At 39.7% G+C, this 25,441-nt stretch overlaps 1 protein-coding gene across 2 annotated transcripts in view; it reads right to left on the reverse strand.

Annotated features, from left to right (window-relative positions):
- SUCLA2 (succinate-CoA ligase ADP-forming subunit beta) overlaps window positions 1-25,441 on the reverse strand; it is a 75,535-nt gene that overhangs the window by 36,887 nt on the left and 13,207 nt on the right. For both annotated transcript variants that reach the window (XM_059684497.1, XM_059684496.1), the window contains exons 3-6: window positions 24,050-24,149; window positions 23,701-23,863; window positions 7,999-8,127; window positions 6,987-7,125 (exon numbers count right to left, since the gene is read on the reverse strand). In XM_059684497.1, coding sequence (XP_059540480.1) covers window positions 6,987-7,125; window positions 7,999-8,127; window positions 23,701-23,863; window positions 24,050-24,149 — 531 coding nt within the window. The remainder of the gene's footprint in view (window positions 1-6,986; window positions 7,126-7,998; window positions 8,128-23,700; window positions 23,864-24,049; window positions 24,150-25,441) is intronic.

Below are 25,441 nucleotides of genomic sequence, written 5' to 3' on the forward strand. Positions count from 1 at the left end.
AGACCCAAGAGCCAGTGTACCCAGTGGTCAGAGTGGGACCATCCAATTACAACTCCTCAGATACATAAGGGACACACTCAGGGGGCAGACTCAGTGAGCACCAAAGCCCCACTGAAGCAAGTCTTGCCCCAGAAGGGTGTCTCCAGAACAGAAGTTCTCCCACTGCAGACACAGCTGTTTCTTACACCCAATTGGCCTGGAGATCAATTCCTCCCAGTGATACCAGCTACAATCAAGGCTTAACTACAACAAGACTGTGCACAAAGCCCACAAAGGAGTGCACCAAGAGTGTCCACCTCAGGTAATTGGGGAGGCTGAGCCACTGGGCCCTATGGGACACCTAGCACAGAAAGCCACTCTATCAACACAGGGAAGCATAAAAAATGCGGAGACAAAGAAACAGGACACAAATGACAGAAATGGAGGAAAGCAAACTACTGGATATAGAGTTCAAAACCACACTTTGAAGGTTTTTCAAGAATTTTCTAGAAACCGCCAATAAACGTAGTGAGACCCTCAAGAAATCTAGTGAGACCCTCGAGGATATGAAAAAGGACCAACTAGAAATTAAGCATACACTGACTGAAATAAAGAATATTATACAGACTCCCAACAGCAGAATAGAGGATTGCAAGAATCAAGTCAAAGATTTGAAATACAAAGAAGCAAAAAACACCCAACCGGAAAAGCAAAAAGGAAAAAGAATCCAAAAATATGAAGATAGTGTAAGGAGCCTCTGGGACAACTTCAAGCGTACCAATATCCGAATTATAGGGGTGCCAGAAGAAGAGAGAGAACAAGTTATTGAAAACCTATTTGAATAAAAATGACAGAAAACTTCCCCTACCTGGTGAAAGAAATAGACTTACAAGTCAAAGAAGTGCAGAGAACTCCAAACAAAAGGAATCCAAAGAGGACCACACCAAGACACATCATAATTAAAATGCCAAGAGCAAAAGACAAAGAGGGAATCTTAAAAGCAGCAAGAGAAAAAAAGTCAGTTGCCTACAAGGAAGTAACCATACGACTGTCAGCTGATTTCTCAACATAAACTCTGCAGGCCAGAAGGGAGTGGCAAGAAATATTCAAAGTGATGAATGCCAAGAACCTACAACCAAGATTACTTTACCCAGCAAAGGTATCATTCAGAATTTAAGGTCAGATAAAGAGCTCCACAGATAAGAAAAAGCTAAAGGAGTTCATCACCACTAAGCCAGTATTATATGAAAAGCTGAAAGGTATCCTTTAAGAAGAGGAAGAAGCCGAAACCGGTTTGGCTCGGTGGATAGAGCATCGGCCTGTGGACTGAAGGGTCCCAGGTTCGATTCCGGTCGGGGGCATGTGCCTGGGTTGCGGGCACATCCCCAGTGGGAGATGTGCAGGAGGCAGCTGATCGATGTTTCTCTCTCATCAATGTTTCTGGCTCTCTATCTCTCTCCCTTCCTCTCTGTGGAAAATCAATAAAATATTTTTTTTTTAAAAAAAAAAATAAAAGAAGAGGAAGAAGAAGAAAAGGTAAAGATACAAATTATGAACAACAAATACACATCTATCAACAAGTGAATCTAAAAATCAAGTGAATAAATAATCTGATGAACAGAATAAACTAACGAATATAATAGAATCAGGGGCATAGAAAGGGAGTGGACTGACTATTCTCGGTGGGGAAAGGGTTGTCGGGGGGTGCGGGTAGAGACTGGACAAAAATCATATACCTATGGATGAGGACAGTGGGGGGTGGGGGGGAGGTAAAGGCAGAGGGTGGGGTGGGAACCGGGTGGAGGGAAGCTATGGGGAGAAAAAAGAGGAACAACTGTAATAATCTGAACAATAAATATTTAATTTAAAAAAAATGAAAAATTCTTAACATCATTAGCAATAAAAAAACTGAAAGTATTATAAAATACCATTTCCTGATCATCAGTTTGACAGAGATTAAACCTAATGCAACACTCACTTCTGGCACAGGTAGGCAATGAAATAAACATGGTATGTCAGAACAACAATCTGGCAAAATACATCTCAAAATGTTGTTATTCTGATCCAATAATCAAAACATGTTAAAAATATTATTACTCTTCAACCCAAAATATCAAATTCTAAGAATCTACATGAAAGATAATTTCTATTAAAGATTTATAGATAGAGGCCTGGTGCATGAAATTTGTGCACCCTCTCACAGTCCAGGAGCCCTCAGGGAATGTCCTACTGACGGCTTAGACTCGCTCAGGGGGTTGGTCTAAGCCGCAGTCTGGTCTCCCTCTGCAGAAGGCGACCAGGCTGATCAGGGGAAGGCGCCACCCCTACCACCCCGCTGCTGCTGCCACTGATGGCTGCCATAGCCGCTAAAGTGTTTTCATCAACACAGACTCCAGTTCCTTCACCACAAAAAATGACAACTTTCTTTAGGCATTTTCAAGATGTGTCTTTCATAGGATATGACATTTCTTTCTTTCTTTTTTATCCTCACCTGAGGATATTTTTCTATTGATTTTTAGAGAGAGGGAAAGGCAGAAACATCAATGTGAGAGGGACACTTCAATTGGTTGCATCCTGCATGAGCCCTGACCAGGGCCCCAGCCAGGGAGGAGCCTGCAACCTAGGTACATGCCCTTGATCAGAATCAAACCCCGACCCTGCAGTCCGTAGGCTGAGGCATGAACCATTGAGCCAAACCGGCTAGAGCAGGATATGACATTTCTTAGCCCTCCAGCAGCAGACCTTCATGAGGAAATCACCTTCTTGGATTCTTATTACCCAAGTTACCAAGAACACTGCCAGTGGCGTACAGGGAGCTTAGCCAATGAGCAGTCCGAAAAGGTGTTTCCTCTACAGCTCACACACAGAGGTGGGACTGCTGGCAAGCCACGGCTGGCACACCCCCGTCTCCAGGCCTGCTCAAGCTTCCGCCACGACTTGGCCTGGGGCCCCCCTGACTCTGCTCCGGGCCTGCTGAAGTCTCCACCAAGGCTTGGGCAGGACCCCTCAGCTCTGCTCAAGCCTCTGCCATGGCTTGGGCAGGGCCTCAAAGCAAGCATTCTGCCTGACCGCTCACACTGCCCGATCTCAGCGGCCGTGTTTCCCTCTCCCCACCAGGGACTGAGGGACTCTGTCGGAACTGAGAGGACTGGGCACGGCCATCTTTTGTGATGGAGTGACGGTTAATTTGCATATTGCTCCTTTATTAGATAGGATATAATACAGGCCCTTAAAAACTCTATCTTTGAAAAATATTTTACATGAAGAAAATGGCTATTATATACTTTTAAGTTTAAAAAGGGAAAGATATAACTTGAATAGACTATGATTCCAGTTACAAAAAAGATTATAATAATCTATGTAAAATATTAAAAGAGTGCTGGGTAATGAGTTCTTTTTTCTAACCTATATTTCCTAGCACTTTGAAAATTTTCTATAATACATATTCAGGGCCTTTAGAGGAAAACAACTGCTTAGAAACATAAAAATGTATACGAAGAAAAGAAAAATTGAATACAAAGAAAAAAAGTTACTAAATTAAAAGAACAAAGACATTCCCTTAGCAACAGAATATGGCTGTAGAATTTCACAACTAGAAAGAATTAAAGAGTCTTGCTTTCAACATCATTAATTAATATAATGAAGAAAATAATTCAAGAAATATCTGTCTTATACAGGTAATTCTCCTTCACTGAACATGCCATTTTAAAAATGTGCTTCAGGAGAGAAAACAAGATGGCGGTATAGGTAAACACCGGAGTTTGCTGCCTCGAACAACCACTTCAAAAATACAACTAAAAGACGTAATGGACATCATCCAGAACCACAGGAAGGCTGGCTGAGTGGAAATTCTACAACTAGAAGGAAAGAGAAAAGCATACCGAAACTCAGAGGAGGCACAGTGCGGAAGTAAAATACAAAGGTGCGGAGGTGCGTGTGGAGAGGGATGGCGGCTGAGGGCGCGGTTGTTGTTTTCAATCGGGAGGGAGTCTCAGGCTCTGAGCTCCAGATCCGGGTGAGTCTCTAGGGACCCAGATTCATATGGGAGAAGCGGGACAGTCTGGCATTGGTCGGAACTCAAGGGGCAGCTTTCTCATGGAGGGGCTGACAGGGATTTCCAGGATACTGAGAAGTGGAAATGCCATAACTGCTAGCCCTGCCCTATTGATCCCATGGGACCCGACCCACCCAAGCCCTGCAGAGAGGCTTTTGCTGGATTGCCTCAGGCAAAGGCTAGATTAGCACCTCCCTAGAGATCCAGGAGCCAGGAAACCCAGAGGTCAGAGTGGGACCATCCAGTTTGCAGCTCCGTGGAACCATAAAAGACACACTCAGGGGGCAGACTCAGTGAGCACCAAAGCCCCATTGAAGCAAGTCTTGCCCCAGAGGGTTGTCTCCAGCACAGAAGTTCTCCCACTGCAGACACAGCTGATTCTCACAGCCAATTGGCCTGGAGGCCAATTCCTCCCAGTGATAACTACAACAATCAAGGCTTAACTACAACAAAACTGTGCACAATTACCACAAGGGGGTGCACCAAGAGTGTCCTCCTCAGGTAATTGGGGAGGCTGAACCACTGGGCCCTAGAGGACACTCAGCACAGAAAACCACTTTATCAACACAGGGAAGCATAAAAAATGCGGAGACAAAGAAACAGGACACAAATGACAGAAATGGAGGAAAGCAAACTACTGGATATAGAGTTCAAAACCACACTTTTAAGGTTTTTCAAGAATTTTCTAGGAAATGCCGATAAACTTAATGAGATTTACAAGAAATCTAATGAGGCCCTCGAGGTTGTGATAAAGGACCAACTGGAAATTAAGCATACACTGACTGAAATAAAGAATATTATACAGACTCCCAACAGCAGAATAGAGGATTGCAAGAATCAAGTCAAAGATTTGAAATACAAAGAAGCAAAAAACATCTAACCAGAAAAGCAAAATGAAAAACGAATCCAAAAATATGAAGATAGTGTAAGGAGCCTCTGGGACAGCTTCAAGCGTACAAACATCCGAATTATAGGGGTGCCAGAAGAAGAGAGAGAGCAAGATATTGAAAACCTATTTGAAGAAATAATGACAGAAATCTTCCCCTACTTGGTGAAGAAATAGACTTACAAGTCCAGGAAGTGCAGAGAACCCCAAACAAAAGGAATCCAAAGAGGACCACACCAAGACACATCATAATTAAAATGCCAAGAGCAAAAGACAAAGAGGGAATCTTAAAAGCAGCAAGAGAAAGAAACCCAGTTACCTACAAGGGAGTACTCATACGACTGTCAGCTGATTTCTCAACATAAACTCTGCAGGCCAGAAGGGAGTGGCAAGAAATATTCAAAGTGATGAATGCCAAGAACCTACAACCAAGATTACTTTATCCAGCAAAGCTATCATTCAGAATTGAAGGTCAGATAAAGAGCTTCACAGATAAGGAAAAGCTAAAGGAGTTCATCACCACCAAACCAGTATTATATGAAATGCTGAAAGGTATCCTTTAAGAAGAGGAAGAAGAAGAAAAAGATAAAGATACAGATTATGAACAACAAATACACATCTATCAACAAGTAAATCTAAAAAGCATGTGAATAAATAATCTGATGAACAGAATGAACTGGTGATTATAATAGAATCAGCGGCATAGAAAGGGAGTGGACTGGCTATTCTTGGGGGGGAAAGGGGTGAGGGGGATGCGGGAAGAGACTGAACATAAACCGTGCACCTATGGATGAGGACAGTGGGTGGGGAGTGAGGGAGGAGGGTGGTGTGGGAACTGGGTGGAGGGGAGTTGTGGAGGGGGGGGGTGGGAAGAGGAACAAATGTAATAATCTGAATAAAGCTTTAATTAAAAAATACAAATAAAATAAAAATGTGCTTCAGCCTTCACCTTAAAAATTAGATTACTGTTAGTTTTACCTACCACCTCTACTATCATAAGAGAATTTACTCATTCTTCTTTATATAGCCATATAAATGACTAACCAAAAAACTTGATTTCTGTCATAAAGAATATAGCTAATTAGAAGTATAAAGGTGAAATATAACCTACAAATGCTTAAGACTGGAAATGTCCAAAGAGACCTAAAACAAAATCAAATAAATCATAGCAACAGAAGCACTCAATATAAAATAGAGATAAAAACAACTATACATGGAAGGCATGGTAATTCAGAATCTGATTTACCTTTTAAACACATGTATAAGAAAAGCGTCAAAGTGACAAGCTAATCTTGCTTCTCTAGTAGCTAAAAATAAATATCTATGATGTCTCTAAAGTCTAAAATTTGTGAAGATTAAGATGGTTAATTCCCCAGAGCTACAACTACTTATTTACTACGACACTGTATACTCCAAACAGCACTCCCCAAAGAACTTTGTGAAATGATAGAAATGTTCTGTATGTGTGCTATTATGGTAACCAATGTGCCTACACTGAGCACTTGAAATGTGAATAGTGTGACTGAGAAATTATTTTAATTTTTATATCATTTTAATTAATTTTATCCCCAAATATACTGGTGGCCACCATATTGGACAATGCAGTTTTAAGCCCTCTGTGTGTACCTAAATAGATATTTAAGGTGTTTGATTTAATGGGCCTCTATAATATTTGTTTACATTGATTCTATTTATTATAAAACTGCCCTGGCCTGTTTGTTTCATTGCTTAGGGCATCGGCCCAGAGACCAAAGGGTCATGGGTTCGATTCCCAGTCAAGGGTGTGTACTCCAGTTGCAGATTCACCAGCCCTGGTAAGGGCTCATGTGGGAGGCAACCAATTGATGTGTCTCTTTCACATCAATGTTTCTCGTTCTCCCTCTCTCCCTTCCACTCTCTAGAAATCAATGGAAAAAATAACCTCAGGTGAGGATAAATAAATAAATATTATAAAATAAGCTTCTATACAGGAATGAGTTCACTTCCTTATGACTTCAACTTCCTTAGTAAAGCACACACTAGGTGGATAAATATGTAATCAATGTTTGATAAAAGAAGATACTTTACCAGCTCCATCTGAATCCTCTACCATAGGATTTATTTCTACCATGGTTGCATCATATTTCAGAAAAAGGTTGTAAAGCTTGACCATGTTTTCTGCTGCAGAATCCACAACATTAGGTGGAAATCCCATCTTCTGTGCAAGCTGAAAGCAATTTGTCTCTTTATTACATGAATGCCACATATATCCAATCAACATTAAATTACTGTAAATAAAAAACCTTGTTAATTTATTATTTAAATAAGCACGAATCATCTGAAGTCAAACATTAATCACTGAAGTAGCAGCTATTAATAAATGGTTAAAAAGTTTTTACCAAAATCATCATAAGGCAGGTGGAAGAAGCACACAAGAACAGTACAGAAAACTAGTGAAATTGTAAACAGAATTATCACGAATGTGTGTACACAGAGAAAGTCTATAACTTTCATCAGATTCTTAAAAGCATCCATAAAAGTAAAACCACTGATTTATTTGGTTTATATAAGATAGTACCCCTACCATTCCAATTTTCAGGGGGGAAAAAGGGAGAGAGGAACAGTTAAAGGCCACCATAGGGATGTAATATCCAGACTAGTTTATTCAATAAAAGAAAGAAAAAAGATGGAGAGAGTGAGGGAAAAGAAACCTATAAATTAGATAAGAACCTATGAAACATTAACCAATACCAATGAAGGACCTTATATGGATCCCCACTCAAAGTGGAAAAAAAAAGAGAGATAATTAGGGAATTTGAATAACAGGATAAGTAATGATATTAAGGAATTACTGTTAGTTCCACTAGTTATGGCAATTATCTTTTAAAGATACATACTGAGATATTTATGGAGGATATAAAGAAAAATACTGTAGATACCTCTTTAAGTTTCCATTTCAAACAAGATATTAACATGCCTTGACACTTAAACCATTAAAAAAATTTTTTGTCAATAATTTCACTTGTACAAAATAGGTTCTCTTTCTTCAAGTATTATAATTACCTAATCAAAAGCTAGAAATTTTTGGAATGCAACATACCCGGACAGCTTGTTCCTTTTTGATGCCTTCTACAATATCAATAGGTTCTTTTACTATGGCTTCAGGAGTCTCTGCAGCAACATCTTCAATGTTGACACCACCTTGAGAACTTCCTATTAATACAGGACCCTAGGAGGAGAGGAAACAGCTAAAACATCTAGATTTTATTTGGACCGGTCAATAAAATTTTAAAACCTCTATGTGCACACTATGAGACTTATGCATCTATCACTCCCTATTCCTATTTTTAAATTTCGTGAGAATTTATCTTAGTATCTCCTGCACAATGCCCCTTATAATAAATGTTCAACTGAAATTATAGAAAAGAAGTGAAAAGGAAGAGAAAGAAAATAGTTCTTTGTGAGGGAAAAAGGTTAAAAATATATACAAAATTTAGAACAAGTTAATATAAACATGTATATGTGAAACAGAACCTATGCATTTTTGAAAAATCATAATGAACAAATCTAATAAACTAAAGTTCCAGATTTTATAAGCTCCAGGCTTATAAGTCAGTAAAACAGAAAGCTACCTACCTTAAAGAATATCTCAGACTACTACCATTAACAATATAAGAAGATATAAATATTAATTAATCAAATGTTGTCTTTTAAAATCAATCAAGAAAAAAAACTTAAGGAAAAATTATCTAATAGATTTGCTAATTTATGCACAAAACTAGAAATAATATTATTATGCAAAAACAAGGAAATGGTTAAAGGATGTTACTAAAGGTTATTCTCAGGTATATTTTTTAACATTAAGTGTGTTTAAATGTGCACACACTCACTATTCATATAAATAGAAAAAACATGGCAAATAAAACAATAAATGATAATACTTTTGTTACTTCATATGTCACTATTCAAACCCCCAACAATTTTTAAAAAATGTTTTTTATTGATTTCAGAGATAGGAAGGGAGAGGGGGAGAAAAACATGATTGTTGCCTTCTGCATGCTACCTACCGGGGATTAAGCCTGCAACCTGCAACCTGGGCATGTGCTCTGACCTGAGAATTGAACTTCGAACTCCTGGAGCTTAATCAACTGAGCCACACCAGCTATGCCCCCTCCACTCAAATTTTGTTTACAATGAACATATTATTCCTTTCTTTCTTTTTTTTTTTGTAGTGACCAATGTTTGTTCTGTGTTTCTGACCAGAATAGGAATGAACAGAGAGGGGATGTGCTTTTGGACAGAAACAAAGCTATATAATTGGTCAGGTTGTGCATCATGGGAAAACCTGGCTGAGATAGTTAATATTTCCCTATGGCCTCTATTAGTGTTAATCATCTAACATATTTTGGTCACATATTAGTTTCAACCAGCTATAGTCTAAACAGGAGGAGATGATTTGAATCATAAAGAGAAAAGAAATGAAGTATGTGGTCCCTTCAGTTCCATTTACTTATGAGTATCCAGTGGGAATTCTTTTTTTTCCTAGCCTAAATTTTCTTATTATCCTTTTTATTTATTTATTTTATTCATATTTGATCTTTCACTCATCCACCCATGCAGAGAGTAATGGCTCTCAGTACCTGAACTTTATTTTTTAACTGAATTTATTGGGGTGACATTAGTTAATAAAATTATCTAGGTTTCAGGTGTACAATTCTATAATGCACGATCTGTCCATTATATTGTGTGTTCACCACCCCAAGTTAAGTCTCCTTCCATAGACATTTATTCCTCCCTTTTTTACCTGCCCCCCTTTCCCTCTGGTATTCACCATACTGTTGTCTATGAGTTCGGGGTTTTATTTTAATTTTTTTTTCTTAGTCACTTTACCCTTTTCACCCAGCCCCACAACATCCCTCCTTTCTGACAGATGTCAGTCTATTCTCTATAAGTCTATTTCTATTTTGTTTATTAGATTCCACATATGAGTGAAATAATATGGTACTTTTCTTTCTCTCACTGGCTTATTTCATTTAGCATAATGCTCTCAGGTCCATCATGCTCACAAGAGATAAGATTTCCTTCTTTTTTATGGTAGAGTAGTATTCCATTGTGTAAACGTACCACAGCTTTTTTATACACTCAACTACTGATGGACACTTGAGCTGCTTCCAAATCTTGGCTATCTATACTAATAAAAGGGCAATATGCAAATTGGTTGGGACACCCTCACATAACAACCGAACACCAGGCTGTGTGGGGCGACCAGGCCGGCTGGGGGGACAGTGAGGGGTAACCAAATGACCGAACAGCAGGCTGCGTGGGACAACAAGGCCGGCAGGGGGGGTAGTGAGGGGTGATCAAACGACCGAACAGCAGGCTGCGTGGGTGACCAGGCTAGCAGGAGGGGCAGTGAGGGGCGACCAGGCTGGCAGGGGGGGCAGTTAGGGGCGATCAGGCCAGTAGTAGGCAGAGGTGGTTAGGGGTGATGAAGCCAGCAGGGGGGAAGTTAGGGGTGATCAGGCAGGCAGGCAGAGGCCATTAAGGGCGATCAGGCACGCAGGCAGGTGAGTGGTTAGGAGCCAGTGGTCCTGGATTGTGAGAGCAATGTCCAACTGCCGGTTTAGGCCCGATCCCTGGAAATGGGCCTAAAATGGCAATCAGACATCCCTGAGGGGTCCCAGATTGGAGGGGTACAGGCTGGGCTGAGGGGAGTCCCCCCCCTTCACGAATTTTGTGCACCGGGCCTCTAGTCTATAACAATAAAAGTATAATATGCTAATTAGACCGGACGTCTTTCTGGACGAAGCCACAGTGGCAGGGACCTAGGCACAGGCAGCAGAGGCCTCCAGCCACCGCGGCAGGCACCGAGACCCTTGCACAAATTTTGTGCATCGGGCCTCTAGTCCTATCTAATAAAAGACAAAAAGGGTAATTAACAGTACCTCCGCTACGCTCCCCATTGGCTAATCAGGGCAATATGCAAATTAACTGGCAACAAAGATGGTGGCCGGCAGCCACGCAGCTGAAGTGAACATGAGGCTTGCTTACTCCAGTGATGGAGGAAGCCAAGGTTCCCCGCCTGCCTCGGCCTGGCTCTGAGCCTGAAAGCAACAATGTTTCAATTATAGAAGCTAAACAAACCCCAGATACCTGCTTTCAGCCGGCTGTGGCCTCAGAGCTGGGAGCACCAGTGACGGCAACAATGTTTCAATTATAGAAGCTAAACAAACCCCAGATACCTGCTTTCAGCCAGCTGCGGCCTCAGAGCTGGGAGCACCAGTGACGGCAACAATGTTTCAATTATAGAAGGTAAATAAATCCCAGAATAAAAAAAAAGAAAAAAGGAGAGGCTGGGAGCTTCAGTCGCCCGCAAGCCTGAAAACGGTCCTCAGCCTCTCACCCAGACTGGCCAGGCCACTAGTGGGGACCCCCACCCTAAAGGGGGTGTGGTCAGCCTGAAACAGCCATCAGCCCCTCATCCAGGCTGGCCAGGCACCCCAGTGGGAATCCCCACCTTGAAAGGGGTGTGACCAGCTGCAAACAGCCATTAGCCCCTCACCCAGGCTGGCCAGGCACCCAAGAGGGACCCCCACCCTGATCCGGGACACCCTTCAGAGCAAACCAGCCAGCCCCCTCCCGTGCATCAGGCCTCTATCCTATATAGTAAAAGGGTAATATGCAAACTGACCCTAACAGCAGAAAGACTGAGAATGACTGGTCACTATGACACACACTGACCACTAGGGGGCAGACACTCAATGCAGGAGCTGCCCTCTGGTGGTCAGTGCGCTCCCACATGGGGGAGCTCTGCTCAGCCACAAGCCAGGCTGATGGCTACCAGTATAGCGGTGATGGTGGGAGCCTCTCTTGCCTCCTCAGCAGCACTAAGGATGTCTGACTGCAGCTTAAGTCTGCTCCCCGCTGGCAAGTGGACACCCTGAGGGCTGCCAGGCTGCCAGAGGGATGTCTGATTGCCATCGTAGGCCCAATCCCCCGGGGAGCAGGCCTAAGCCAGCAGGTGGTCATCCCCCGAGGGGTCCCAGACTGTGAGAGGGCACAGGCTGGGCTGAGGGACCCCACCTCTCCCCCCGAGTGCACAAATTTTTGTGCACTGGGCCTCTAGTATGTAATAAAAGGCTAATATGCAAATTGACCGAACAGTTAAACGACCGGTCGCTATGACGCGCTCTGACCACCAGGGGGCAGACGCTCAATGCAGGAGCTGCCCCCTGGTGGTCAGTGCGCTTCCACAGGGGGAGCGCCACTCAGCCAGAAGCTGGGCTCATGGCTGGCAAGCACAGCGGCGGAGGCAGGAGCCTGTCCCACCTCCACGGCAGCACTAATGATGTCCAACTGACGGCTTAGGCCCGCTCCCCATGGAATATCCCCTGAGGGCTCCTGGACTGTGAGAGGGCGCAGGCCGGGCTGAGAGGATGCTCCTCCTCCAAGTGCACAAATTTCATGCACCAGGCCTCTAGTTGTAAATAACACTCCAATGAACATAGGGGTGCAAATGTTTCCCAGAAATGAAACTTGTGGGTCATAAGGCAGTTCCATTTAAAATTTTCTGAGGCAACTCCATACTGCTTTCTACAGTGGCTGCACCAATCTACATTCCCACCAACAATGCACAAGGGTTCCCTTTTCTCCACAACTTCACCACACTTGTTTGTGGATTTATTGATAGCCATTCTGACAAGTGTGAGGTTATATTTTGTGGTTTTCATTTCTCTGATGATTAATGACACTGAGCTTCTTTTCATATGTCTATTGGACATCTGTATGTCCTCTTTGGAGAAGTGTTTATTCAGGACCTCTGCCCATTTTTTAATTGGATTGTTTGGGGGTTTTTTTTGATGTAGAGTTTTATAAGTCCTTTATAAATTTTAGATATTAATCCCTTATGAGATATATCACTGGCAAATATGTTCTACCATTCAGTGGGTTGTCTTTTCATTTTGTTGATGGTTTCCTTTGCTGTATAAAATCTTTGTTTGATGTAGTCCCATTTGTTAATTTTTTTTGTTTTTGTTTCCCTTACCTGACGAGATATAACAGAAAAACATATTGCTATGAGAAATGTCTGAGATTTTACTGCCTATGTTTTCTTCCAGGATTTTTTCTGGTTTCATGTCTAACATCCTTTTAAAAATATGTTTTTATTGACTTTTTAGAGAGAGAGGAAGGGAGAAAGATAGGGAGATAGAAACAATGATGAGAAAGAAAAATCAATTGGCCGCCTCCTGCACATGCCCCACTGGGGATCAAACCCGCAACCTGGGCATATGTCCTGACCAGGAATTGAACTGATGACTTCTTGGTTCATGGATAGATGCTCAATTACTGAGTCATACCAGCCAGGCTAGTCTTTAATCAATTTTATTCTTATGTATGGTGTAAGGTGGTCTAGTTTCATTTTTTTGCATGTCCAATATATAGGTCCAATTTTTCCAGTACCATGTATTGAATAGACTATTATTTCAGTGTATTTTTTGCCTCCTTTGTTCCATTGACCTATATGTCTGTTGTTATGCCATGATGTTTGATTACTATGGCCTTGTAGTATAGTTTAATATCAGACAGCATGATTTTTCCAACTTTGTTCTTCTTTTTCAAGATTATTGTGGCCCTGGCCAGTTTGGCTCATGGATAGAGCGTCAGCCTGTGAACTGAAGGGTCCCAGGTTCGATTCCAGTCAAGGACATGTGCCTGTGTTGTGGGCTCAATCCCTAGTGGGGGACTTGTAGGAGGCAGCTGATCAATGATTCTCTCTCATCATGGATGTTTCTATCTCTCTCCCTCTTCCTTCCTCTCTGAAATCAATAAAAATATATGTTTTTTAAAAAAGATTGTTGTGGTTATTTGGGGTCTTTTGTGGTTCCATATAAATTTTTGGACTATTTTTTCTAGTTCTATAAACTATGCCATGGATATCTTGACAGGAATTGCATTGATGAACATACTATTTTTTGTTGTTGTTTATCCTCACTGGAGGATATTTTTTCCATTGGTATTTTTTTAGAAAGAGTAGAAGGGAGGGAGTTGGGTGGGAGAAAAAGAGAGAGAGAGAGAGACAGACACACAGACATCAATGTGAGAGAGACACATCAGTTGGTTGCCTCCTACATGTGCCCTGAATGGGGCTGGGGACTGAATATGCAACGTAGGTACATGTCCTTGACCAGGAATCAAACTGGTAGCCCTTCGGTGTGGAGGGGGGAAATGATGGTGAGGTGATGCTCTAATTGCCAAGGCATGAACATATTATTATTCTTAATCCAGAAAAAAGTATTGCTTTGATAAAAAGAAAAAGAAAAAAAAGAGAAACTAATTTCACTTTTCTATCCCAGCACCTAGTATTTCAGTAACAAACTCATTTTAAGATATAATGTAAAGGAGAGGAATAGTATTTTAGTCATTACTATTTAGAAAACAAAGCAGTCTGTCAAATCCGCAAAATAAGTCAATAGCCAAAGGGGAAGAAAAATATCCATTACATTTTAAGAGATTTAATGATTATGTAGGGGGGAAAATGATTTAGAGAAAAAAGTACCAGCCTCCAAGGAGAAAAACTGAGGAACAGGGTGTGTGAAAAATTTTTATTTTCTGTACATTTTTTGTGCCTTTTAAATTTTATACTATGTTATTAGATTTCAATATACATGTGTAAAATAAAAACTGGCTGGCCTTTGTCCCCAGTGTCTGAGAAGCAACCTCTACCAGGGGTGGGCAAACTTTTTGACTCGAGGGCCACAATGGGTTCTTAAACTGGACCGGGGGGCCGGAACAAAAGCATGAATGGAGTGTTTGTGTGAACTAATACATGTTAACACTGCTGCTGGTGAAGGAGTGGAGGGGAGAGCAAGAGAACCCTCCGCTCTTTTGGCTCCGCGGGCCAGATAGAACAGCCTAACGGGCCGGATCCGGCCCGCTGGCCGTAGTTTGCCCATGGCTGCAAACCCTCCACTCCATCTGAGAGTTTATGCTAATGAGGTGACGCAGGTGGGTTCCTAATACAAAGGTGATTCAGTTGGGTGCTGGTCAGGCCAGAAAGACCAACGATGTAATTAGTGTTGGAGCTTTGAGTTACATATCAGCTCACCCTTATGGGAAGGAAAGGACCTGTATATTAAGTTTAACAAAGCGGCCAATGATTTAATCAATTGCGTCTACTTAATAAAGTCACCCAAGAAAACTCACATCAGGATCAGCAAGATGGCAGAATAAGAACCCCCAGACCTTGCTCTCCTACAGAAACACTAACTTTACAACAATATATGATCTAAATATATTAGTAGCCTTTATACTGGGTAAGACTACCAGAAACGAGTCGGGAAGTTGTAGATCAGCAAGTTCAATTGCAATGAAACAAGTATGAAAGCTGTTTCATTTCATCTAGGTCAGCATGTTGTCCCACAACCCTCTTAACCTCAGCAAGTAAAAATAGCTCAAGATAGGAGAAACAGCCCCATGCTGGGCTTCTCTCATGAGAGGGAAAGAGAAAGCAGAATGTGTATCCATAATTACTGCTTTTCAGAGGGATGTTCAAAAAACTGGTTTCAGTCTCACCTGACTTAGAGAGTTAATTAAAAACCTGCATACTCTGAATGGTTGGGGTGCCACTGAGTACAAAAAAGATCTCAGGAGCTTGTGACAGCACCAGAGAACTTGTAATACTGCAGACAGAAAGACAACGCTCACCAAAGTTGTACTAACCAATATCCTGATAAATATTGATGCAAAAACTCTCTACAAAATACTAGCCAACCAAATTCAGCAACACATTAAAAGAATTATACATTATGATCAAATGGGATTTATTCCTTGAATGCAAGGATGATTCAACATACAAAAACTGATGTAAAGCACATTAACAGATTCAAGGTCAATAACCACATGACCTTGAGTCTGTTAATCTTAACTGATACAGAAAATAATTAGAAAAATTCAACACCCTTTCATAAAAACACTTAAACTAGAAAGAAATTACCTCAATATAATAAAGGCCATATACAAAACCTCACAATAAACATCATACTCAAAGGTGAATAACTGAAAGCTTGCCTTCCCAGGTTAAGAAAAAGGCAAGGATGTCCACTCTTTCCACTTTATTCAACACAGTACGAAAAGTCTTAACCAGGGCTACCAAGCAAGAAAGAAAATAAAAGGCAACCAAACAGGAAAGGAAAAAGAAAAATTACTATTTATAGATGACATGATCTATTAGTATATATAGAAAACCCTAAAGAACCAAAAAAATCCATTTAAGAACTAATAAATGAGTTCAGCAGTTACAGGATACAAAATCAACATAAAAATGTTTTGCTTTCTATACACTAACAATAAATAATCCAAAAAGGAAATTAAGAAAATGATCCATTTACAATAGCATAAACAAGACCAGAATATTAGGAATAAACTTAACCAAGGAAATGAAAGACTTATACACTGAAAACTATGAAACATTGCTGAATGAAACTGAAGAAGATACAAATAGAAAGACATCCTGTGTTCATGGATTGAGAGGTCTAATTTTGTTAAAATGTCCAATACTACCTAAAGCAATTTACAGATTCAATGCAATCCCCACTATAACCCCAATGGTATTTTTCCCCAATAAAATCTTTTTCCATTCCCCCTCCTTCGGCTTGTTGTTGTTGTTGTTGTTTTTGCAAAAACAGAAAGGAAAAAAAATCCTAAAACTCACTCTCAGAGGACACTGAATAGCCAAAATAATCTTGAGAAAGAAAACTAAGCTGGAGGTCTCATCCTTCCTCATCTCAAAATATATTACAAAACTATAGCAATCAAAAGAGTACAGTTCTGCCATAAAAACAGATATACAGAACAATAAAACAGAGTAGAGAACCCAGAAATAAACCCTCATGTACTGGACATGTCAACTGGTCTTGAACAAAGGTGACAAAGGCTGCACAATGGGTAAAAGATAGTCTCTTCAACAAATGGTGTTGGAAAAGCTGGATATTCGCGTGTAAAATAATGAAGTAGGACCTTTACCTTATACCATATTCAAAAATTAAGTCAAAATGGATTAAAGACATGTAAGACCTGAAACTATAAAATTCCTAAAATAAAACATAGGGGAAAAGCTTCATGACATTGATTTTACAGTAATTTCTTGGATAAGATAGCAAAGCACAGGTGACAAAAGCAAAAATAAGTAGATAGGACTATATCAAACAAAAACTTCTATGCAAGGGAAGAAAAATAAACAGAGTGAAAAGGTAACCTACAGAGTAGAATATCTGCAAACCATATATCTAATGAGATTAATATTCAGCCCTGGCTGGTTTGGCTCAGTGGATAGAGCGTCGGCCAGCGGACTGAAGGGTCCCAAGTTCGATTCCGGTCAAGGGCATGTACCTTGGTTGTGGGCACATCCCCAATTGGGGGTGTGCAGGAGGCAGCTGATCGATGTTTCTCTCTCATCGATGTTTCTAACTCTCTATCCCTTTCCCTTCCTCTCTGTAAAAAATCAATAAAATATATTTTTTAAAAAAGAGATTAATATTCAGAATATATAAAGAACTACAACTCAACAACAAACAATCCAATTTAAAAATGGGTAAAAAACTTGAATAGACATTTTCCCAAAGGAGGTATGTCTTAGTCAGCTTAGGATGCTATAACAAAATACCATAAACCTTGTGGCTTAACTAACAGACATTTCTCGTAGTTCATGCTTCACATGCATACTAATCTCCTTATTAAATGGTTGTTTGTCCACACCCTACATTAGAAATAGCTTTCTAATTTTTTGCAATATAGTTGTCCCTCCTTATTTGCAGGGATACATCCCAAGTCCCCAAATAGATACCTGAAAATGCAGATAGTATCAAACCCTACATATACTATATTTTTTTTCTATACAAACATATTGTTCACTTAAAGGAAGCATTTCATAACTTCTCCCTGGCATATCCAAACTGCTAATATACATCAGTACTCTTGCAGTTTAGAGGGTTAATACATAAAATAAGGGTTACTTGAACACAAGTACTGTGATACCCTGAACAGTCAATCTGATAACCAAGTTTGCTATTAAGTGACTAATAGGGCAGGGGAGGGTAGGTGGGGTAAGAGATCAACCAAAAGACTTGTATGCATACATATGAGCATAACCAATGGACACAGACAGTAGGGTGGTGAGGGCATGTGCTGGGAGGTGGGAGTGGCCAGGGAGAGGTCAATGGAGAAAAAGGAGATTCATGTAATAATACTTTAAACAATAAAGAATTTAAATTAAAATAAATTAATAAATTCAGCAAGGTAGCAGGATACAATGGCATTTTTATTTTTTTAATATATTTTATTGATTTTTTATAGAGAAGAAGGGAGAGGGATAGAGAGTTAGAAACATCGATGAGAGAGAAACATCAATCAGCTGCCTCCTGCACACCTCCTACTGGGGATGTAGCCGCAACCAAGGTACATGCCCTTGACCGGAATCAAACGTGGAGCCTTTCAGTCTGCAGGCCGACGCTCTATCCACTGAGCCAAACCAGTTAGGGCTACAATTGCATTTTTATACACCAATAATGAACCCTCAGAAAGAGAAACTTAAAAAAAATCCCATTTACCATTGCAACAACAAAAATAAGATAGCAAGGAATGAACTTAAACAAGGAGGTAAAAGACCTGTACTTGGGAAACTATAGGACATTGGATAAAGAAATAGAGGAAGATACAAACAAATGGAAACGTATACCATGTTCATGGATTGGAAGAATTAACATCATCAAAATATCTATACTATCCAAAGTAATCTACAGATTTAACTCAATCTATTAAAATAACAATGGCATACTTCACAGAACTAGAACAAATACTCCAAAACTTTATATGGAACCATAAAGGACCCTGAATAGCTGCAGCAAACTTAAGAAAGAAGAACAAAGTTGGAATGATCACAATACCAGATATTAAACTATACTACAAAGCCATTGTAACCAAAACAGCCCGGTACTGGCACAAGAACAGGTATATAGAGCAATGGATCAGAACAGAGACCCCCCCCAGAAAATGACCCACGCCATTACGGTCAATTAATTTTTTAAAAAATATATTTATTGATTTTTTACAGAGAGGAAGAGAGGGATAGAGAGTTAGAAACATCGATGAGAGAGAAACATCGATCAGCTGCCTCTTGCACACCCCCAATTGGGGATGTGCCCGCAAGCAAGGTACATGCCCTTGGCAGGAATGGAACCTGGGACCTTTCAGTCTGAAGGCTGATGCTCTATCCACTGAGCCCAACCGGTCAGGGCTCAATTAATATTTGACAAAGGAGGCAAGAACCTACAATGGAGTAAAGATAGTCTCTTCAACAAATGGTGTTGGGAAAATTGGACAGCCACATGCAAATGATGAAACTAGACCACCAACTTACACCACACCCAAGAATAAACTCAAAATGGATAAAAGACTTAAATGTAAGTCATGAAACCATAAAAATCTTAGAAGAAAACATAGGTGGTAAAATCTCAGACATCTCAAGTAGCAGAATATTTGACAACACAGCTCCTAGGGCAGCAGTTCTCAACCTGTGGGTCGCGACCCCTTTGGGGGTCAAACGACCCTTTCACAGGGGTCGCCTAAGACCATCGGAAAACACATATATATTACATATTGTTTTTGTGATTAATCACTATGCTTTAATTATGTTCAATTTGTAACAATGAAATTGGGGGTCACCACAACATGAGGAACTGTATAAAAGGGTCGCGGCATTAGGAAGGTTGAGAACAACTGTCCTAGGGCAAAGGAAAACTAAGAAAATAAACAAATGGGACCACATCAAAATAAAAAGATTCTGAACAGCAAAAGAAAGCACTATCAAAATGAAAAGGGAACCCACTGAATGGGAGAACATATTCGCCTATAATACATCTGATAAGGAATTACTACCCAAAATATATAAAGTATTCATACAACTCAACAAAAAGAAGACAAACAATCCAATTCAAAGATGGGCATTACAAATTAAAAAATGACAAGTGTTGGCAAGGATAGGGAGAAAAGGGAACCCTAGTACACTGCTGGCTGGAAAGCAGACTGGTGCAGCCATTATGGAAAACAGTATGGAGTTTCCTCAAAATATTAAATATGCAACTGCCATTTGTCCCAGCAATCCCACTTCTGGGGATATAGCCTAAAAATTCCAAAACACCAATAAGAAAGAATGTATGCACTCCTATGTTCATAGCACAATTTACAATAGCTAAGATTTGGAAACAGTCCAAGTGCCCATCAGTAGATGAGTGGATAAAAATGTTGTGGGACATTTACACAATGAAATATTATGCAGCTGTAAAAAAAGAGGGATCTCTTACCCTTTGGGACAGCATGGATGGACCTGGAAAATATTATGTTAAGTGAAATAAGCCAGTCTGAGAAAGACAAATATCACATGATCTTACTTATTTATAGATCTAATGAACAAAATGAACTGACCAACAATATAAGACCCAAAGCATGGAAGCATGGGACAAATTGACATACATTGATGTGGGGATGGAGGAATGAGAAGAGATAAACCAAAGAATTTATATACTTATATGCATAGCCCTTGGACACGGGCAACAGGGTAGTGAAAACCTGGGAGTGTGTGTAGAGGCTGGAAGGAGGGGGATCAATGGGGGGAAATGGGAGACATCTGTAATATTATCAACAATAAAAATATATACTTATATCTATACAGAAGGAAACACTTCTAGGGGAAAAAAGATAATATAAAATTCTCACTAAAGTAATGATTAGATCTCTAAGAGTTGGCTATAAGTTAAAGAAAAAGCTAAAAAAAAACATATGAAATAATAATATATAAAAAATGAATAAATAAGCTTTAATGTACTAATTCCCTGACAAATTAGAAAGAAACCCCAAAATTTGTAGCCAGCTGGTCAGAAGAAAGCTTACATGGGTTAAATAGAGATCAGTTAAAAAATGACTACAGTTCTGAATTCCATCATGACTGCTGAGTGAATAGCTGTTTTTGTTTAAACAATCTGATTTTTAAATTTTAGTAATAAACTTTCAGAACAATGTAAGTTGTAGCAAACAGTTATAATTTCAAATAAATTAATAATGCTATTTTCATCTTCTTAGCCTACATTTTCCTTCTCTTTTAGCTTGCAGAACGGTTTGCCTTAAAATAAATTACTTTAAAATAACATGACAAAGAAGCCACTTAATAAAGATCTCTTTTTAAAAAGTAAAAACATCGCCGAAACCAGTTTGGCTCAGTGGATAGAGCATCGGCTTGTGGACTGAAAGGTCCCAGGTTCGATTCCGGTTAAGGGCATGTACCTGGGTTGCGGGCACATCCCCAGTAGGAGATGTGCAGGAGGCAGCTGATCGATGTTTCTCTCTCATCGATGTTTCTAACTCTCTATCTCTCTCCCTTCCTCTCTGTAAAAAAATCAATAAAATATATTTTAAAAAAATAAAAAGTAAAAACATGAAAAATAAAATATATAATTCTTATAACACATTTAATATTTATTCCAGGCAAAATAAAAAATTGATATAGTACCACCAATTTGCAGCAGATTATAATTTTCTACTAGAAAAATAAAGTAGCAAATGTGACCTTTTAAATTAGAAATGTATACAACAGGCACTGAGCAAATGTTAAGAAATCTGACTTTTAAAAAGTGCCAAGATAGAGTAGGTACTTAAATTGATTTTTCTTAGAACACCAATTCTATGGTAGTATCTGCCCCCGGCTTCCTGATGGAATACACACTGAAGAAACCTATGATTCATCACCTAAAATCAGATAAACAACAAAAGCAACTTTTAATAATCAGTTAACTCCTATGTACAGGAATTTAATTCAATAAAAAATGCTCTTTTTATCAATAGCTATTTTTGTTGTTGTTTAATAAGGACCTGTCCACAGGGGTTCAAAAAACAATTCACTATATCCCCAAAAGTAACACCAACCAACTCCACATTATTTTAACATTATAATATCTTTGGCCAAATGGTGTCACTAGTACGATGAAATTTTTAGTCTGGATTATTACAACTATGCAATACTTTTGCAAATGAAATAAAAACATATTTCCTTAATGAGACTAAAATAGTTCTCTGATTATTCAAGTTCTTAAAATGAATTCAAATGTCATCCTTTTCCCTAATGTTAATATGTCTTTAATAAAATACAATTAAGAGTATTATAATATCTTTAATAATGCAGATTCAATTTGCTACAGTTACTGCAATCAATATGAGCTACTCTGAATGTACAACATAATGGGACTCATATCTCAAATTGTTCAGGTATTTATACCTTGTTTCTGGCTATAACCAAAAGTGAAAACATAATAAGTAGCAAAATGATAGATGTTGACATAAAAAGGAAATGAAAATGTAGTGAATACAATTTTTGCAAATGTGTGTAATATATAAGGATATTGTCATGAGATTTCTAAAATAACTTACAAAACTAAATTCTACTATATAGAGACACCTATAGAGGTAAAGACATCAGTGATTTTTATCTTATACTAGAGGCCTGGTGCATAAAATTCATTCACGGGGGGGGGGGGGGGAGGGGGGAGGGGTCCCTCAGCCAGGCCTGCACCCTCTTGCAGTCTGGGAGCCCTTGGGGGATGTCTGACTGATGGCTTAGCGCTGCCGCAGAGGCAGGAGAGGCTCCCAACATCACCACTGCGCTCGCCAGCTGTGAGCCCGGCTCAGGGATTCTGGCTGAGTGGCGCTCCCTGCTGTGGGAGCGCACTGACCACCAGGGGGCAGCTTCTGTGTTGAGCATCTGCCCCCTGGTGGTCAGTGTGTGTCATAGCAACTGGTTGTTCTGCCGTTCGGTCGATTTGCATATTAGCCTTTTATTATACCAGATCCAGAGTAGTTTTTACTACTGTCTAATGTCACCTTAAGAAATACTCCTTTAAAAGTGACAAAAACACTTGAAAATATCATTCAAACATTAATAGGAGATTTAATTAACTATAGGAACAAAAATCACAATATAGAAAATAACTATTTTTTAAAAAGCTGTTTTATATAAGAAAAATATTTTCATGACTTAAAATTTTGATTATAGCAAATCCTTACCAGGGCTTCCAAATACATATCTAGCTTATACCAGAAGACAAGCTAGTTACACAGATTCAGCTCATAAAACTTAACCAATGCATGCAAAAAGCCAAATATTTACAGTACAAAATGATTACCAATGCCTTCTTTAAGCACCAGGTCTATGAAAAGCTTTCTCTTCATCTGATGACTTAAGTTCACAATTAACATTTTAGGTTCCATTAAGAGAGGGAAGCATAACTAGGGTTATGCTCCTTAGAATCGTATCGTTTGTTATTGAATGTTACCTTCCAACCTATCAAGTACCAAATTATCTAGTGAAAGAAACCCCAAACTATAAAAAGTACCAACAGAATGAAAAAGAAAATGATGAAGCCAGGAATACACATTCTCTTACTGGGATTTTCTCTTTGGTTAGATATTTTACTCTGTTAGAAATTATTTTCTCAGTCTATAAAATCTAGAGATGATTTAAGGTGTTCTTAGCAAATTAACAATTTAAAAATCCTGTGGATTTTATTACAGCAGGGTTTTGCCTATAACTTTTTTTTGCCACAATAATATATATTAAACTTTATAGCATCAATCATGCTATTTTCAAAAAATGACACTTTAAATAAGTATTGTGCTTATGATACATATAAACAGAATAATCAACTTCTGAAACTGAATGTATTAAAATCGTCCTAAATATATCATGACTACAGTTACTCACTTGAAATGACCTTTCCATTGTTATTGCAAAGTAGTATTCTCTCCTGGGATATCTTCGCTCACAAACCAACACTTGATTGCAAATTCTGCCCTTTTCTCCTGTTTGCTTGGTAAACAACTTTTTCCCAATCATTTGTGAGGAAACAGCTTTTGCTTCTTCTGGACTGAAATAAGAAAAACAACTCAAATTCTTTTTTCCTCCAAATGAGTAAAACATAAGCACATGATAGACAAAATCTCATCTCATCTAATACTTAAATCTCAGTATTTTCATCAATTCAATAAATAGGGGAATTTTTTACAATGATTTTTTTTTCATTAATGGTTTTTCTTCAAAAAACATGACTTACGAGAAAACTATCTTCACTCCTCCTTTGAGGCCACTTTCAAATGTTCCTTTTCCTCTACCACCAGCTAAAACCTGTGCCTTTACCACAACATCTTTTGAACCTAGAAGAAAAACACTTCTATTAGATAAAAAGCATGGGGAAGCATGCAAGACACAATATTTTGTTATTTAAGCATACATATTAAGTGGTGTTATAAATGCAGTAAAGTCATTTATCCACAATGTCAAAAAATAGCCATTCCATGTATGAGAATGCCTAACTCTTAGCTGAACAGAAGTCCTGTAACTAAGGATATGCAGGCCCTGATCAGGTAGCTCAGTTGGTTAGAGCGTCGTCTCCATACACCAATGTTGTGGGTTCAATCTCCAGTCAGGACACGAGCAAGAAGCAACCAATAAATACGTAAGTGGAACAACAAAATCCATCTCTCTCTCTAATCAATCAAATAAATAAATAATGAAAGAAAGAAAAAAAGAAAGGGAGGAAAGAGAAGGGAGAGGAGGGGAGGGGCGGGGAAAGGGAAAAGGGAAGGGGAAGGAAAGGAATGAAGAAGTACAGAAGAAGCCAGAGAGACTGGTAGGAGGGGCAAAAAGATGGATCAGGAAGGCCCCACATCCATGGTGTGGTGATTAAAAATCAGGAGGGATAGCTTGGCTGCAGAATCTCCTCACCATCCACATCCTCGTTGAGGAGTCCCCACGCCTCCCAACAAGGCTCCCCAGCCCAGGGCTCCACAGAGGGCTGCTGAAGTCCTAGGCACAAGGATTATTTGCTGGACTCACTCATTCTGAGCTCCGGCAATGGGGCAGCAGCAGCTCAAAAAGTGCCAGGGCGACCCAGGTTAAGAATTGAATTGTCTGGCTTCAAGGTGAGGGCTGGATTAACAGCTTTCTCCCTGACAGAAATGCAGACAGACATTGTTGTTCCTAGGTAAGCAATTCGTCCACCTAGCCTGCAGGCACAGACAGGCACCAAATCTGAGTCTAAACTGGCTAACACCACTTGCACTACCTTGCTGATTCTCAGAGACTCCATCCAACCCAACCGCAGGCCCAACCAAGTGACTTCCAGCAACTTTTTAATACAGCCTGTCTCTATTCTGCTGCAAACTTTCCCAAAACCTCTCAAATGTTCCCAACTCCAAACAAGCAGCAACTGGCTATGGCATGCCCCATACCTCTTGCTAAGCAGCCCAAAGACAAGTACTAATGGCAGCTGGCCTCAGTTGGCAGCTTAACCTCTCCTAGGCACCTCCAAGTACAAGGCAATTATCTACAGATCATTTTGTAGCTCATACCAGGTGGCCCTGAGCCAGGCACAGGCAGTGGCTGACCTTAGATTGCATCAGAGCCCCTTCCAAGAGGCCCCAGAGCAAATTCAAGTGTCCAGAGC

This window comes from Myotis daubentonii, chromosome 2, assembly GCF_963259705.1.
Source record: "Myotis daubentonii chromosome 2, mMyoDau2.1, whole genome shotgun sequence".
NCBI lineage: Eukaryota > Metazoa > Chordata > Mammalia > Chiroptera > Vespertilionidae > Myotis > Myotis daubentonii.